Consider the following 18,333-nt stretch of genomic DNA (forward strand, 5'->3'; position numbering starts at 1 on the left):
AGCTTAGTTAACTAGCGAGATAGCCAATTCAAAACATAACGACTACAAGTTATCTAGTCAGTCTGTTGCCTGTCATTTTATACCTGCTGCTGAAATGTCATACTCTCCCCCCTTGGGCAACTCGCACATACACACACACAGACAAGCACTGAAGGGTCATTCCGATGATGGTTGATATATAGTAAGTGAGTGATTGATACAATTTAAAAGCGTGCCTTGATGAATTACACGAACAAAAATTATTAAACACATTTTTATGACCTCATTTGACAACTTGGAGCAGCGCATGCGCATTTTCAATCTGCGCAATCTCAAATAGCCTACTGTCACACAGAGATTCACGGCACTCCGGACAGCCCAAATCAAGCACTGATAATTAGTAGACTGACGCATTGCCCACCTTTCATAATATTTCCCCTAATGTTGTGAGACGTGCGTATTACTTTCTCTTTCGCTCTCAAAAGCTAAATGAAATACGCTTTGTTCTCATCTTCATCATTGTAAAGACATGCTTGAATAATGTCTAAGATGCAGACGGCGTTCGCTTCTCTTCACAAACATAGAATGGTTATGGTCTGAAGAAATAACTACTATAGCCTATCGCCATCACGAGTTCTCTTTCTCCTTTCAAACTCCCCACAAGTTATTTTGGCTGCTGTATTTAACATTCAGCAAAAAAGAGCAGGGCTGCATCTCTCTTCGAATAGTCTATTAGTATAAGAACTGCACAAAAAAAATGTCCAACAAGCTATTCTAGCCTAGCTTTTCCTGGGGCTCCATAAGAGCTAAGAGAGCTAATACTGTATTACCTAACATAAGTTTGCAAGGACATCCATATACAGCTCTGGAAAACATTAAGTGACCACTGCAAAATTATCAGTTTCTCTGGATTTGCTATTGATAGGTATGTGTTTAGGTAAAATTAACATTTTTGTTTTATTCTATAAACTACTGACAACATTTCACCCAAATTCCAAATAAAAATATTGTCATTTAGAGCACTTATTTACAGAAAATTACAACTGTTCAAAATATAAAAAAAGATGCAGTGTTGTCAGACCTCAAATAATGCGAAGAAAATAAGTTCATATTCATTTTTAAACACAATACTAAGGTTTTAACTTAGGAAGAGTTCAGAAATCAATATTTGGTGGAATAACCCTGATTTTCAAATCACAGCTTTAATGCGTCTTGGCATGCTCTCCATCTGTCTTTCACATTGATGTTGGGTGACTTTATGCCACTCCTGGCACAAAACGTCAAGCAGCTCGGCTCTGTTTGATGGCTTGTGACCATCCATCTTCTTTTTGATCACATTCAAGAGTTTTTCCAACGGGGTTCAGGTCTGGAGGTTGGGCTGGACATGACAGGGTCTTGATCTGGTGGTCCTTCATCCACACCTTGATTGACCTAGCTGTGTGGCATGGAGCATTATCCTGCTGGAAAAAACAATCCTCAGAGTTGGGGAACATTGTCAGCGCAGAAGGAAGCAAGTTTTCTCCCAGGACAACCTTGTACGTGGCTTGATTCATGCGTCCTTCACACACACAAATCTGCCAAATTCTAGCTTTGCTGAGGCACCCCCAGATCATCACCGATACACCACCAAATTTCACAGTGGGTGCGAGACACTGTGGCTTGTAGGCCTCTCTAGGTCTCTGTCTAACCAGTTGACGGCCAGGTATTGGGCAAAGCTGAAAATTGGACTCATCAGAGAAGATGACCTTACTCCAGTCCTCTACGGTCCAATCCTTATGGTCTTTTGCAAACCCCACCCTGGCTCTTCTTTGCTTCTCATTGATGAAGGGCTTTTTTATATCTTTGCACTACTTCAGCCCTGCCCCTAGGAGCCTGTTTCGAACCGTCCTCGCCGTGCACTTCACTACAGCTGCCGTTTGCCATTCTTTTTGTAGGTCACTTGATGTCATCCTACGGTTGTTGAGTGACATTGGAATGAGTTGGCGGTCGTCCCGGTCAGTGGAGAGTCGTTTTCGCCCTCTGCCGGTTTGTAGCTTTGTTGTCCCCGATGTTTTCTGCTTGACCTGTGTTGGAATTAAACAGACACTGGAATGGAAGCCATACATGTAGAGATGCTGATTTAAGAAACATTTGCAGTGGTATCTTAATTCTTTCCAGAGCTTTATATACAGTGATCTCCAAAAGTATTGAAACAGTGACATTTTTGTTTGGCTTTGGCTCATTACTCCAGCACTTTCGAGTTGGAATTACAATTATACAATGACTATGAAGTGCACTGTTGGCTTTAATTCGAGGGTATTTTAATTCATATCGGGTGAACAATTTAGAAATTACAGCACTTTTTGTACGTCGGGGGAAAAAATGATGACATTTAAGAGAAAAACCAACTACCAAATACAAAAACAAATACGCTAGACAAGGTAAGATCTTTTTATGCCTGTAAAATGAATTATGCGGCAAATGTCATTGGAAACACTTTTTTGCTCAATTATTGATATAATAACCATCATATCGACGTAAACTTGGAACAACGCGATGACGCGTGGTCCTCCCATTACGACTCGTCGGGAAAGCATGCAATTTATTAGACTAGAGATGGTTGATGAAATAAGTTATGAACTTCTCAGGGTGGTGAAAGTGTAAGGTGATGAGCTTGATGATCCTTTCCAATAAATATCTAGGGTCTTATTCAGGTGACATGATGATCAATGCTTGTCTGTAGTTTGACAAATCAAAATAATCTTGCCCCTTTGTCCATAATAATCTCACCATGTAGGCTATACAGTGCATTCGGAAACTATTCAGACCCCTTCACTCTTTCCACATTGTTAAGTTACCGCCTTATACTAAAATGTATTAAATATTTGTTTCCCCCCTCAATCTGCACACAATACCCTATAGTGACAAAGCGAAAACAGGTTTAGACATTTTTGTAAATTTATTACAAATGAAACACAGAAATACCTTATTTACATTAGTATTCAGACCCTTTGCTATGAGACTTGAAATTGAGCTCAGGTGCATCCTGTTTCCATTGATCATCCTTGAGATGTTTCTACAACTTGATTGGCATCCACTTGTGTTAATTCTATTGATTGGACATGATTTGGAAAGGCCTACACCTGTCTATTTAAGGTCCCACAGTTGACAGTGCATGTCAGAGCAAAAACCAAGCCATGAGGTCAAAGGAATTGTCCGTAGAGGTCCGAGACAGGATTGTGTCGAGGCTCAGAACTGGGGAAAGGTACCAAAAGATGTCTGCAGCATTGAACTTCCTAAGAACACATTCTCTTCCATTATTCTTAAATGGAAGAAGTTTGGAACCACCAAGACTCTGTCTAGAGCTGGCCGCCTGGCCAAACTGAGCAATCGGGGGAGAAGGGCCTTGGTCAAAGAGGTGACCAAGAACCCAATAGTCACTCCGACAGAGCACCAGAGTTCCTCTGGGGAGATAGGAGAACCTCCCAGAAGGACAACCATCTCTGCAGCACTCCACCAATCAGGCCTTTATGGTAAAGTGGCCAGACGGAAGCCACTCCTCAGTAAAAGACACATGACAGCCCGCTTGGAGTTTGCCAAAAGGCACCTAAAAAGACTCTCAGACCACGAGAAACAAGATGATCTGGTTTGATGAAACCAAGGTTGTACTCTTTGGCCTGAATGCCAAGCGTCACATCTGGAGGAAACCTGGCACCATCCCTATTTTTAATAGTTTAAGCACATTATGTTTGTCTATTGTAGTGACTTAGATGAACATCAGATCAAATGTATTTATGCAGAACTCTAGATAATTCCAAAGAGTTCATACTTTCTCTTGCCACTGTATCGCTCTGGATAAGAGCGTCTGCTAAATGACTTAAATGTAATGTAAATGTATTAGTTATAATATTACTGTAGAACAAGCTATGCTGCAGCAAACATACCTCACTCACATGCCTGTCCCTACCCTGAGCGTTGATGATTGATCATGCAGATAGCAGAACAGAGAAAGCCATAGAGAATACAGATTTAGACATTGCATATAAGTTAAAGGCGCTGCATGGTCAATCTGATGTCTGCATTGGCCGTGCAGCATTTAGGGTGATACGGCCTATGCAGAAGTCAGGGCATTCATACTTCTTGTGCTTCGCAGAGCAGCGCAGACCTGTTATGAAGGAAGCTGTCAAGGAAGTGAGTTTGTGTTAATACAGGACCTTCCGCCCCCACCTCCCGCCAACCAACCAACCATGTCAATGCAGAGCTATACGGAGCCCTCCGCATTGGGCGGCGCACGACGATACAGTAAGGAGCTCAATTTGGCCTCTGCATGCCTCCGGAGGCTCCGCAATTGCATCACACCATCCATATGACGCCTTCGACCACATGTTCAGATCAAGCATGAATTTGCTTTTAGGCCGTGGCTACGGATACGGAGTTTTCGTCCATGCCCCGCCCCAGCAAACCCTCTTTCTCAAAGCTAAAGATCCCGATCATGTTCTGCGCATGTGTTATTTTACACAAACATTCGTTTTTCCTAACGTAGCTGCTGCTCACACTACCCCTCCCTTCACGTTTCGCTCTTTATCTCACCCTCTTTTAACCATGATGATGTAGCCCATCTCTACCTCATTTCTGAACAGTTTAAATAAAAACCCTACAGCGATTTGAACAAACATTCAAAAATATATATCATGAAGGCTACAACCTTCTGTCTGTCAGAACAGATATTGCAGTTGCACAAGCAGGAAGCAGACCTTACACCCTGGGAAAAAAACTATCAGCGTTGTGTGTGATGATGGCTAATCTTTAACCTGTTGAGGACAGAGGGCGCTGTTTTCACTTTGGGGGAAAATCGTGCCCAATTTAAACGGCCTCGTACTCAATTCTTGCTCGTACAATATGCATATTATTATTACTATTGGATAGAAAACACTCTCTAGTTTCTAAAACCGTTTGAATTATATCTGTGAGTAAAACAGAACTCCTTTTGCAGCAAACTTCCTGACAGGAAGTGGAAAATCTGAAATCGATGCACTGTTCTAGGGCCTGCCTATTAAAGTCCTTGATATTTATTAGTTTAGATGCACTTCATACGTCTTCCACTAGATGTCGACAAGCAGTGAGAGAAGAAATTGAGTGTGTAACTTGATCTGGGCTCGAATAATAGCTCTTGGCATGACGTGTCACCAGTTTCCTGTTTTCTGGAGAGCGCGAGAAGGGACCTGGATTTGCCTTCTGATAAGCTGTCGTTATGGACGACTAATATCTCTGGCTTTGATTCTATTTGATACATTTGACAATATCATCGTAAAGTATGTTTTTTCAATATAGTTTAATCAGATTATTGAAATTTTTTCGGGAGTTTTGCCGTGTTCCGTTCTCTGACTTTGTTGACGATGGAGAGATTCGCGCCACTTGGCAAGTGTGCTTGCTAAATCGAGAGGAAAAAAGGCCGTTCTAAAACCAAACAACGATTGTTCTGGACAAAGGACCCCTTGTCCAACATTCTGATGGAAGATCAGAAAAAGTAGGACCCATTTTATGATGTTATTTCATATATCTGTCGTACATGTGAACTAGTCGTTTGCGCCCAGAGTTTGGGCACTCTCTCGCTATACCTAAGCTGGATGTCGTAATGAAGTTATTTTTAGAATTCTAACACGGCGATTGCATTAAGAACTAGTGTATCTATCATTTCCTATACAACATGTATTTTTTAGTTATGTTTATGAATAGTTATTTGGTCAGAATATGTGTGTCAGAAAAAGTGTCAGAAAAATATCCGGACGTTGTGGGAAAAAGATGCTACGTTAGCACAATGTATAACCACTGATTTCAGCTCTAAATATGCACATTTTCGAACAAAACATAAGTGTATGTATAACCTGATGTTATAGGACTGTCATCTGATGAAGCTTATCAAGGTTAGTCAAAAATTATATATATTTTGCTGGTTTATTCGCTATCGCTAACGTGCCTATTGCTATCGCTAACGTGCATTGATGAATGAATGCGGTAGTGTGGTAGGCTATTGTAGTAAGCTAATATAATGCTATATTGTGTTTTCGCTGTAAAACACTTTAAAAAAATCGGAAATATTGGCTGGATTCACAAGATGTTTGTCTTTAATTTGCTGTACACCATCGATTTTTCAGAAATGTTTTATGATGAGTATTTAGGTATTTGACGTTGGTGTCTGTAATTACTCTGGCTGCTTCGGTCCTATTTGTGACGGTAGCTGTGATGGTAGCTGCAATGTAAAACTGATTTATACCTCAAATATGCACATTTTTCGAACAAAACATAGATTTATTGTATAACATGTTATAAGACTGTCATCTGATGAAGTTGTTTCTTGGTTAGTTTGGTTGGTTCTTGGTTAGTTAGGTTGGCTTTGTGCATGCTACCTGTGCTGTGAAAAATGTCTGTCCTTTTTTGTATTTGGTGGTGAGCTAACATAAATATATGTGGTGTTTTCGCTGTAAAACATTTTAAAAATTGGACATGTTGGCTGGATTCACAAGATGTGTATCTTTCATTTGCTGTATTGGACTTGTTAATGTGTGAAAGTTAAATATTGCTAAAAAATATCTTTTGAATTTCGCGCTCTGCCTTTTCAGTGGAATGTGGGAGGAGTTCCGCTAGCGGAACGCCAGAGCCAGACAGGTTAACTGCTGCCATATTGTAGTTCCTGTCTGCCTCCCGATGAGCTTAGCATTGTTTCCACTGCAATCATTAAGCTGTGGCGCTGAGCCCACGGCAAAAAAAAGATGGAACATGGAAAAAAAGATGCTACCTCGGTGCACTTTGAAGATGTTAGAACAGTCCTCTGCAAACAAAAAAAAGAATGAATAAAAAGTTCCTCAGACAACCCCATAGTAGAATGGTTTCTATTTACCAAGGTCAGCTTGTTGTTGTGTGTTCTATGCAAAATACATATTCCTCTCGAAACACATTCAAGTTATGGGGAACATGGCAAAACATGCATTCTGACAAGCAGTCAATGCACAACAATTCTTGCAATCGCTGGGGGAAAAAGCAGCTTTAATGGCCTTTGTTAAAAAGAGGGGGACCCCAGCTTTACATTCCTATTTTATTTCTCAACTTTTAAATATGTGGGAATTGCACTATTTAAAAAGTTTTCAAAACATGAAAGCTAAATGTAACTGGGCTCAATTGTAGGGCAACTTGGTAAAACGACACCCTACCTCAAAATAATGTTTTGGGAGGGAGTTAAAAGTGTGATAATGGTGATAATGCTTTTTGCTAACAGCATACTTGATAATATGGACACCCCCCCGACCTTTCCCCCCCACTACACATTTTTTGCAGAGGAAACACTGCAGCTTAGCCAATATTCGCAATGATGATGGGGGAAAAAACATTAAATTGCTAATTAGACTGCGTGTTGGTGTCTTGCTGCGTTCCACCTCTGGGCAGCCGAGCATGTATCCAGACCAGTGAAAATAGTCTGACAATGGGCGTGTTAGTTTATGCTGATATTGTGACGAGACTAACTAGCTGCATGTAACTCGCTAGCCCGCCTGTTTGTGTTGTGCTTATGTTTGCAATACTGACAAAGTTTGTACAAACATGTCAATTATGTATTTTGTGTAAAACACATAAATAGCTGAATGTAGCCTACTCCACTCCTGAAAAAATAACATGAACTCGTGCTTTTTCTTACTGAGGCATGGAAGCCAATAGTTCAAACAGTTGTGTACAACATGAAGTTTGTAAGCTACACCAGTGACCAGACAAAGGCGATCAAGGAGGGGGAGCGGCAGCGGAGCACTCAGCACAGCAGCTACTAGGAAGCTGAGTGGGCACGCGGCTACGCAAAAAAATAAAAATAATCTTGCACATGCGCAGAAATATCTGTATTTTTAGCCTGGGCAAATTGGGATACAGAAACTCTGTATCCGTAGCCACTCTGTATAATTTAACAGTTCCATTTCACGTCATGCTGTTCATATAAAAAATGTATTATAATTTACCCGTTTCTCGCAGATATTTATCCCGGGAAACGGGAGTGGGTTTGGACTGGAAATCCTGGTAACCTGGTTCCCGTTATTAAACCCTAATCTGTAAAAACATACAGTATTTTGCGCCACTGGGAAACAACCATTATCAAAAGGTCATGAACAGGTTGATATATTATTTAGACGATAGAAGATTTATTAGGTTCATGATCTCTGTGATTGTACAACTTGGAATGCATGAGAACAAATGTCATAAACCATCAACGATCTACACAAATGACTCTGTTCCAGAGTCTTTTTCTCACGAATCTTGGAGATATGTGCTGAAATTCTTGAAAGTTGAGCTGCAAATGACAATGATCAAGTATATTTCCCAGAGGCAACTGAGGCACATCCCCTCCCCCCTCATGAATATTGATAACGTCCCCGCTGTGGCCTCTTAGATGTGAAGTCCCCTGGTAAAGCCTGTGAAAAATGGCTCAGAGTTTGTCACTCCCACAGAACCCCAGAGGGCCACAACGCAACACTAACAAGCAGCAGTCACTCAGTCATAGTAGTGGAGATGATCCCATCGTGTAAAGGGGGATGGAGATCTGTGTGGGTATTATTGGTTATTTACCTCATGGCTCAGAGAATGCATGTAGACAATAAGTATAGCAACACACAATGTTATAAATCCTGCTGAGTGCAGACATTTCCCATTGGGCCTGGCATCGTCAGAAAGTGACACGGTTTGGTCATCTTTAAGGGCATTACATCAGGCCATTTGGATTCAGAGGCCAGCAGAAGCTATTTGTGCTGAAGACTGACAGTGTAAATCATCCAAATTAGAGTGGATCTGGTCTCATGAGAGACGTGTCCAGTGCTACAGTAGGCTATACGTCAATGGCAACATTCAGTCAGAATAAATGCTATTCTGTTCCAGACTCTTTTCATTGTTTCATGACAAACATTGCTGCTTGTACAGCAATACTTGAAATATCTGATAGTTAGCAAAATCACAATGCCCAAAGCCTATTTGGTTTTAACTGGTTTCACTCATTTGATGAGTGACAATGACAAGGTGAGAGCTGTCACAATAATGTTAGTAAACTGGAGCTGGAAATGACATCTTATTGCCCTTGTGTTCACATACTGAAAAAGCACCAACAGGCTCCAAACTGCTTGAAACAAATGCAAATTCTAACAAAATTTTTGTAACAGTGCTGATGAAAGACAATGTCAGATCATGGATGCTTAGGACTGTTATAAAGCAGAGTACTATAAAGTGATTAGACAGTAGCTAACGACACATCAACCATTACTTTCAACCTTCCACAATCACCGCATGATTAAATTTGCTGGCCAGTCTCCGAATCTCCAGAGATGTTTTATTACAGGATGATAAGGCTGGGAGACTCTCCCCTGCTTGAACAAAGGGGATGTCTGACTGCAGGCCTCTCAGTGGGGTGAGCGATGAGAGGAAATAAATCAGCCGCCCCGGCTCTGTGTGTAATATGCCGAGCGAGGTGATCTTTTCAACACACACTGTCTCCTGAAGGGGCCAACAGACAGCAACACCATTTGCAGTGTGAAATAAAATGAACAACCTTTGGGACTAACCTGGTCAGTAGTGAGCGGTGTGTAAGGCATAAATTATGACTTTGACAAGCATCTTTTTCATGCAAAGCAAATAATTGTTTTGCCCTTATTGACGTTCACTTTAAAAAAGAAAATGTGTGTGTGTGGGTGGGGGGGGTTCTACTAAGCTAACATATGAAATTGTTTTAAGATGGTCACACCATGGATCAGTTAGCAATTTGATTTAGAATTTTAGGAACCCTTTAGGCATCAAAAATATATAAAAAATGATTGATAAAATATTGAATTTGGCCTTTACTACTATAAACCATAGAAATAACAATGTATAACACATTCATAAATGGCAAAAAAAGACAGTAAAAAAAATAAATCATACGGAATAAGGTTCAAGCGTCTGTCCTATATCTAGGAGATATAAGAATGCTCAGGAAATATCTTAGTTTTGGACACATATTTAACCCCTTATTTTTGTTGGCACAAAACTACCTCCATTCATTTGAATGCGTTACCTTCAGAAATGTTCCATAAAAGAACCAAACCGCTTGGTGAGAAGACCAATTTTCGGGATGCCTCATGGTCTGACAAACAACGCTATAGTTCGGCCACCTTCTATCGCAGATGCGGAAGACCGACACAGGCGAATGCGGATTGAGACGCAGCCCATATATAAAAAAACATATCTCTAGCTTAAAGTGACAGATTTTTGTATTTTGTTACTTATATTGACGCACGGGTGCATCAATAGACTTAAGGACTAATGAAATTGTCTGTTATACATATTCTATAATCCTAATCAGACCATTATAACAATGGAAGAACATTAATTGGAATGTGTTATAAAAGCCCTATTATTTCAGTTTTTAATTGAGGCCGGGACTTCTTTAGGAAAATAGCCCTGATGTTGAAAACAAACATTACTTTGTCATCCAGTCACATGTATTTATTTTCAAGCTATAGCACACAATATTTTACATAGAGCTGGTTTTTAGAAAGGACCAAAGAGTCTGGTCTGCTTCGTGTTTTCATTTTTGTGCACGGAAAAAATATTGCGATACTGGTATCGTCCCGGCCCTAGTTGTTATGGGATTAGCATGAATATGCAGCCTGGGAATACATAGAGAGGATTATCTTTAAAACACATAATTGTTTTCCAGGCAACTAGTTATTTTTATGGCTGCGTATATTTCTGTTAGTGATTATTTTACTTTAAAATGATGCTGCCTTTAATCCCCCTGCCTGTGTAGCCTCAAGCAAAATTATTTCCAACGCGACAACCTCATTTTTCAGAGTCCATTGAAACAGAGTATTTGAAGTCCTTGAGTAAAGAGCCAATACTCAATATCTAATTTACCCTCCAGTAACTACATTTTGAATTAGAATGAAAAGGTTACCTATATATATATATATATATATATTCACCCTTCCAGCAAGGGTGTTACATGAAACTCAGTTAAAGTGATTAGTTCCTGCACAGCACTACACACAGAGCTGGATGAGTCACTAGGGGCCATTTCTCTTTGTTGTTTTAACAGGTGCATATAAAATTAACACAACCAATCTAAAATGGCCAAAAAGCAACAGCATCTCCTATTGCACTCCATCTCCCGCAGATAAATGCCTAAACTTGCCTTGTGCCTGGCCTCCATTTTCTCTGGTAATTTGCCTTTGAATGCTGAGACTGAGGTAATTACTGTGCTGTTATAAACAGGGGGATAATCAATGACAACGTCACTTTGTGTTCTTTAAGTTAATAAGGCCTCTGCACAATGTCCCCTGGGATGCCTTTTGTCATTCAGCGGCTGATGCACATTTGGTCGGTCTACCACTCGCTAGCTGGCCACCATATCTCTTCCTCAATGGACAGGCAGCAGAACACAATAACCATTGTCTGTCTATGGAAAATCCCCAGCAGAACCACATGAGATTCGAAACTTCTTTTTAAATCACACGTTCTTTTTCCCTTTTTAGATGGGCTTTCAACTGAAATCCTATGATCTAAACTGGTACATTTCTTATACGGTTAGATAAGTAGGCCTACATCGTGTTAGGTAAAAGAGAACAAACTATAGAAATGTTGTGAAAAGTGCTAGCGTAATCAGTCTTACGCACATGATAAACATCTTTATTCTAACAAGGAAATATTTGTTATTTATTTCAACCTTTATTTAACCAGGTAGGCCAGTTGAGAACAAGTTCTCATTTACAACTGCGACCTGGCCAAGATAAAGCAAAACAGTGCGACACAAACACAGAGTTACACATGGGATAAACAAACGTACAGTCAATAACACAATTGAAAAATCTATATACAGTGTGTGCAAATGTAGTAAGATTAGGGAGGTAAGGCAATATATACCACTGTAATACCTGACCGCCTATGTAAAACCAGAAAGACTGAAGTCCATCCTTCATTCTTAGAACCAAGAATCCCGAACAGAAATACAGTAAATCCTGAAATCCCAAGCCCATAACATTAGCAAGGTGAATAAACATAAATGCTGGTAGAGAGCAATCTTTCCTTACCTGCAGTTTGGAGGTGGGTCGAGAGTAATTTCTGCAAGTTCTTTCTGAATCCTGAAAAACAACGATACTCTCTTTTAATCTTTGTGGCAATGAATATCTCTAATCACATAACTGAAAAAGCTCCCAGAATGAATTTGACCCCAGCGTGATGAATAAATCCATAGAACATGATGATACAGGTAGACCAGACCACAAATTGCAGTCATATGAGTTAACATATCATGCAAATCTAAATTTACCAAATGCCAAGGCAATCCATTATAGGCTAATTATGTCTTGGGTTGGGCCGATATATGATTATATCGAATATCGTGATATTGGACATTGATGATATATTATGAAGTGCAAAACTAGAAAACTGTGCAGTTGTATCAGTTAGGCTGTATCAATGTGTATAAAATGAAGTCTAAATAAATTAACTAAGCCAACAAAAAAAGTCAAACAAAGATTATTTAATGAGAATGCCACTATTTTGTAAATAGGCACAAAAATTCTACAGTCTGGAATGATTTAGTAATTAACGGCGCAAACCTATTACATCAGATATCGCGATATTTAGATTAGCATATCATAGAAGAGGTCTCCCCAAACATCACCCGCCTCTAATGGTGTCACACAGTGCCATACGGTTGTTAAACTGACTTTTCCACGAGGAAGCAGCATAAGGCACATTACAAGCGTGATGAGGCAACCTCTGTTTAAAAGAATTGCAGAGCCTGAAAGGTTCAAACCTGAAATGATTTATCAGAGTGTGTTATTACAATAGGCCTGCACAAACGTCAACATCTTTCAATAACTCTTTCAAATTCACCCACGCAGCAGTCACCTGCGAGGGAAGGGTTAAGAACATCATATAAACATCTTTGTATAAAAAGGATGACAAATCACGATGACATGCAATGATTAAACGCACAACAGTGCAATTTAACTTGTGACATAACAGTCATAATGTTGTGTCACATCCATCTGTGTTGAACCAGGCATGGGGGAAAACAGCATGGAAACACATTATACCATCACTGACTGCACCCTTTATCAACAGAGAGCTGTGGTGTCCAGTGTTGCGGTCGTAATAATAAAACCCTGGGTTTGAGCACAGTGGACTGTCTTATAAGTGCGCTACACATCAGGAAGATGTTCCAAATATCAGGGGTAGTTATAAAAAGCGCTGTAGCCTCAGCCAATCCCTGGCTCGGCTGGTTGCATAATAATATCATCACCTCGCATCAATCTGTGTTTCCACTGGCAAGGCTAGGTGGGCGACAGTGGGAATGCTGTTCGTGACAATACTAACCACACAGATGTGATATGAATGAAAGTATGGTCATCATCGTTAGGGCTCAGGCCACCTGACCTAGCTAAGGGAATCTATGAAAATGCTATAACCATGGATAACCAGGCCGGGTCCAGAGTGTTTCCTGGTCAGCTCTTATCACCACATGGCCAGGAAAGACTCGGGGGGCATAGTCATCATAGTAATCTGCCTGTCAGATGAATGACGGGCATTACAGTGTCATGATGCGATAGATGGAACAAGGTTACCTTTCATTACATATCTTGTATGGATTAAATCTAATGGATATATTAATAGCATGAGTGTGACTAGAATAATGATGTCCATAGGACCGGTTAGCGTTATATATATTAAGTGTACAAAACATTAGGAACACCTGCTCTGTCCATGACATAGACTGAACAGGTAAAACCAGGTGAAAGCTATGATCCCTTATTGATGTCACTTGTTAAATCCACTTCAATCAGTGTAGATGAAGGGGAGAAGACAGGTTAAAGAAGGATTTTTAAGCCTTGAGACATGGATTGCGTACGTGTGCCATTCAGACGGTGAATGGGAAAGACAAAAGATTTGAAGTGCCTTCGAACGGGGTATGGTAGTAGGTGCCAGGCAAACCGGTTTGAGTGTATCAAGAGCTGCAACGTTGCTGGGTTTTTCACACAACAGTTTCCCAGGTGTATCAAGAATGGTCCACCACCCAAAGGACATGCAGTCAACTTGACAACTGTGGGAAGCATTGGAGGCAACAAGGGCCAGCATCCCTGTAGAATGCTTTCGACACCTTGTACAATCCATGCCCTTCCGAATTGCGGCTGTTCTGGGGGTGCAACTCAATATTAGGAAGGTGTTCCTAATGTTTTGTACACTCAGTGTAACTCACCACCCTGAGGATAGGAAGGTGCTCAAACCTGCCCCACTTAAATACATCTAAACTGAGCCAGATTCAAGGTTTACCTCTTGGCACTGGTTGAGAGTTTGGCAGCTGTTTTACTGGAGATCTTGGTCTCCTTCTTTTTGGGCTGTGCTTGTTCCCGCTCCTGTTCTGGGGGTACTGATGATTCTCTTTGTTCGATATCCGAGCTCCCCCCACTGGTGCTGGGGCTGTCGTCCGGTCTCTGCACCTCACTGGACATCCTGGCCCTGGGAAACACACACCAAACAGCACAGCTTTATTTTTCATTATGTTTTCTATACAAAATAAATGAGTGGTGTGTTAGCCTGCCCAGGCCCTTAAAAAAAAAAAAGACTGTGTGGACTGCTGGGGTTCCAAGGTTGCACAGTCTATCATTTTACTAGTCATTGTGCTGTTTTGCAGGTTAAGATTAAGATGCCATTACCTGCCATTCTGCCCTTGAGCAAGACACTTTGGTCAATTGACTGTATTGGCCAATTGCACACATGGTCCAACTGAAATTTGACTTTCGCTTTTAACCCAACCCCTCCGAAAGACACATACAGTTTTTTGGGGGGAGAGGTGCGTGGGGCTGCCACACTAGGCGCCCGGGGGGCTGTTGTTGTGGGGGGTTAAGTGCCTACCTCAAGGGCACAACAGCAGGCAATGGCATCTAGCATTTTATACCAGCAACACTCCGGTTGCCAGCTCACTTCCCGGCGGACCCCAGACACAAACTGGCAACTCTCCAATTGCTGGCTCATCTCTCTAACCACACAACAGCGGCTACCTGCCTCCATTGCGTGGTTGAGTAGAACAGAATACTTGATTGTCCTAGCAGGAGGAAATTATTTTCACAACAGAGTAATTATGTAAGTCTGTTTCACTTTGCTGGTTAATGTGTTGAAGGCAAGGTGGTGAAGCTATTTTGTGTGTTGTAAAATAAAAGGTAGTGAGTGGTTCATCAGTATTATGACAAACTACTAAGATCTCAAACTCATTCAAGAAGATTCAATATTACTGTGTTAAACCACCTACACATTTTTGGAATGCATTAGAAACATGCCTGTTGAGATTTAATGGAATATAGCCTAGTATGAAAGAACAATGCTGTCAAGATGTCTTGACTAGCCTGGACTTGAAGAGTCAACGTGTCACAGGCCTACTGACAATATAGTCTTATCTAAAACAATTAATTAAATATCACCACTCACGAACCTTTTAAATAGTTAACCACATCGATTGATGGAACATAGATCGAAAGAGACACTAGCCGATTAAACTCAACTAATCAGGGAGTTGAGTTCAGTAGGCTAAAGAGAGACTAGAACAGTAGGCCTGTGCCTCTACAAAGGGCATCAGATGACTGAGATATCGCCTTAGGCTTTGATGATAATAATGAGGTGAGGTCATTTTTATCTATCACGGTCAGTGATATCCGTTAATATTGTTTCGAATAAAAGACTGGGCAATAGGACTAACGTTACGGTGAAAGATACACACGGTTAGTAGTGCTTAACCACTATCTTTCCCGGGGGTGTTATGATAAGGACATCAACGCTATTTGTGTATCCACTCGCCAGACATGTATCAACTTGCAAAACAGGTGTGCGACGGAAATTATATCAATTCTGAAAATTGTTAGTTACATTTATCAAAGACGACGCGCATGTTGACTCTAGGGGCCTCAATAAATAGGACACAACAATGTATCACTTTCTTCTGTCGTTGTTTCGGATCCAGCTGAGCAATAGGTCAACACCATTTCAAAGCCTCCCCCTTTCGACTGAAAAAAAATAAACAAATAACATGTGCCCGCGACACAAATAGAGCTGTCAAAAAAACAATGCATAACAAACATCAATAACACTGCAGGGAAAAAGTAGCACCCGCTGTGCTATGTCCTGCTATAGGGAATTTAAAATGAAGAGGCCTGAGCGTTTAAAACTCGGGAAAATATGCAGAGAACATCACGTTTTAGAAATTCTTCGACAAGGCATCAAGGGCTCGTCAAGGCCAGTCGACGCGAGGGCCAAATGAACGGCTTGGAACTGTGTGAATCCAACGTTTCTCAAGTGTCCACAAAAAGCGTCAGGCACAAAGGGAGGCACGTCCCACACCCCCTCATCGGAAAATGCCACTTTCACGGGACATTTACTTACTTTCTGTACACATACCAAGGACAGTAACATGCGTGCATAAATATTACCTGGCAGCTGACTGTCGATGCTGTATTTAGTATTAAAATCCCAGGTGAAAAGTATATCCACACACTGCTCGGCCGTCTGCTCGCACTCGTGTCCTTGCTATTTAACTGAAGGTAGCAACCGAAAAGCGATTACAGAAAACTGAAGAAGCCGGACCGCCTCCACGCGCGCTCTCATATTGCGCGCGCCGCTCGTGCACGTGTGAGGGTCCCAGTCGCCAGAGATGAAACAAATCTGTATGCTTTATCACAAAACAGTTGTAATATTCAAACAGCAAAGACAGAATTGAACTAGTCAAACTACTCAATGTTGGATGTCGGCTATCTGAAAATGATGGACCCTGCAGGTCGAATGAGCAAGGTAGGCTATGACAACGTGAGTGTACATCAGGAAACTCAACAAGGCATGGCATAACACCCTGGGCGGGGTTTCCCAAAAGCATCTTAGCACTAAGATCATCTCAATTCTATTGAAACTAAATGGACGAAAGATGATCTTAGTGCTATGATGCTTTTAGGAAACCCAGACTTTGTCCACACAGTTGTCCATGGGCAACAGAACTTTAGTGTAATGGGGATGAATAGTGTATGTGTATATCAGTGGAGGCTCCTCAGAGGAGGAAGGGCAGGACCATCCTCATTGAATTTCAAAATAAATAAATAGTACAACTATACTAAATATATTCACATCACCAAATAATTTATTAAAACACTGTTTTGCAATGAAGCTCTACAGTAGCTTCAGCAGCACTCTGTAGGGTAGCACCATGGTGTAGCCGGAGGACAGCTAGTTTCCGTCCTCCTCTGGGTACATTAACTTCAATACAAAACATAGGAGGCTCTTGGTTCTCACCCCCTTCCATAGATTTACATAGTAATTATGACAACTTCCGGAGTATATCATCAAACCTATCAGAGCTTTTGCAGCATGAACTGACATGTTCTCCACTTAATCAAAGGATCAGAGAATGAATCTAGTACTGAAAGCATAAGCTACAGCTAGCTAGCACTGCAGTGCAAAAAAATGTGCTGAGTAGTTGATTCAAAGAGAGAAATTACAATATTTGAACAGTTTTGAACAAATTAATTTCTTCCAAAAGCGAGAGAGAGAGTGAGCTAACTATATTTTGTAGTGTATCACTTTCACTTACTTAGCTAGTGTAGAATGCAGCTAGTTAGTTTAGCCTACTCGAACACCTGACTCCAACAGAAAGGGATCCTATGTTAGCTATGGCTGTCCAACATTGTAACTCTTCCAAGTCAAGGTAAGCTTTTGGTTTTATAAATGTATTGCCACCGGGGCCCGCCGGGGAACTGCTAAACTGCTTGCTGCTGACTGTACACTGTACTGCATGATTGTAGCTGGTTTACTAACACAATTTCAATTCAACGTGTTAGTGCAGGCCTGAATCACTTCATTGAATATATCTATTGTTCCCTGGACAGCAGATAGATGGCGGTATAGCGCAGCTGATGAACAGAAAATCCGAAATAGAACATTTGCCAAAATAGAATGCAACTGCTCAGCTACAGCGACTGACACATATCAGTTTGCTACTAGTTAATTTTGCAGTCTGGTCAACATGGATTGATTTATTGTAAAAAATAAACGTAAATCTATCGACAATGGAAATGAATGGGACGAGCTGGAGAACAACGTGACAATTATGAATGAACAACCACCGGAGAACCAGAAAAATCAGGAAGATGGCGGCGGGGAAATGCAGCTAGCTAACATAGCTAACGTGGCTCCGGTGGCTAAGAGAAGGATACGGTTGATTCAAGAAGAACCCAGAAAGTTCCAAGAGATGGACAGACAAGTATTTTTTGTACTGCATGATGGGACTAGCCCACTTCGTCTTATTTGCCAGAAGGCAATCAATTGTTTTAAACGAGC

The 18,333-nt window shown here is 41.0% G+C and overlaps 1 protein-coding gene across 2 annotated transcripts in view; it reads right to left on the minus strand.

Annotated features, from left to right (window-relative positions):
- The window catches only part of ube2e2 (ubiquitin-conjugating enzyme E2E 2), a 46,802-nt gene extending 30,257 nt beyond the window's left edge, over positions 1-16,545 (minus strand). For both annotated transcript variants that reach the window (XM_038976868.1, XM_038976867.1), the window contains exons 1-3: positions 16,440-16,545; positions 14,293-14,478; positions 12,045-12,095 (exon numbers count right to left, since the gene is read on the minus strand). In XM_038976868.1, coding sequence (XP_038832796.1) covers positions 12,045-12,095; positions 14,293-14,471 — 230 coding nt within the window. In that variant the 5' untranslated portion in view covers positions 14,472-14,478; positions 16,440-16,545. The remainder of the gene's footprint in view (positions 1-12,044; positions 12,096-14,292; positions 14,479-16,439) is intronic.
- Between the last annotated feature and the right edge of the window lie 1,788 nt (positions 16,546-18,333).

Source organism: Salvelinus namaycush, chromosome 37 (assembly GCF_016432855.1).
Source record: "Salvelinus namaycush isolate Seneca chromosome 37, SaNama_1.0, whole genome shotgun sequence".
Lineage (NCBI taxonomy): Eukaryota > Metazoa > Chordata > Actinopteri > Salmoniformes > Salmonidae > Salvelinus > Salvelinus namaycush.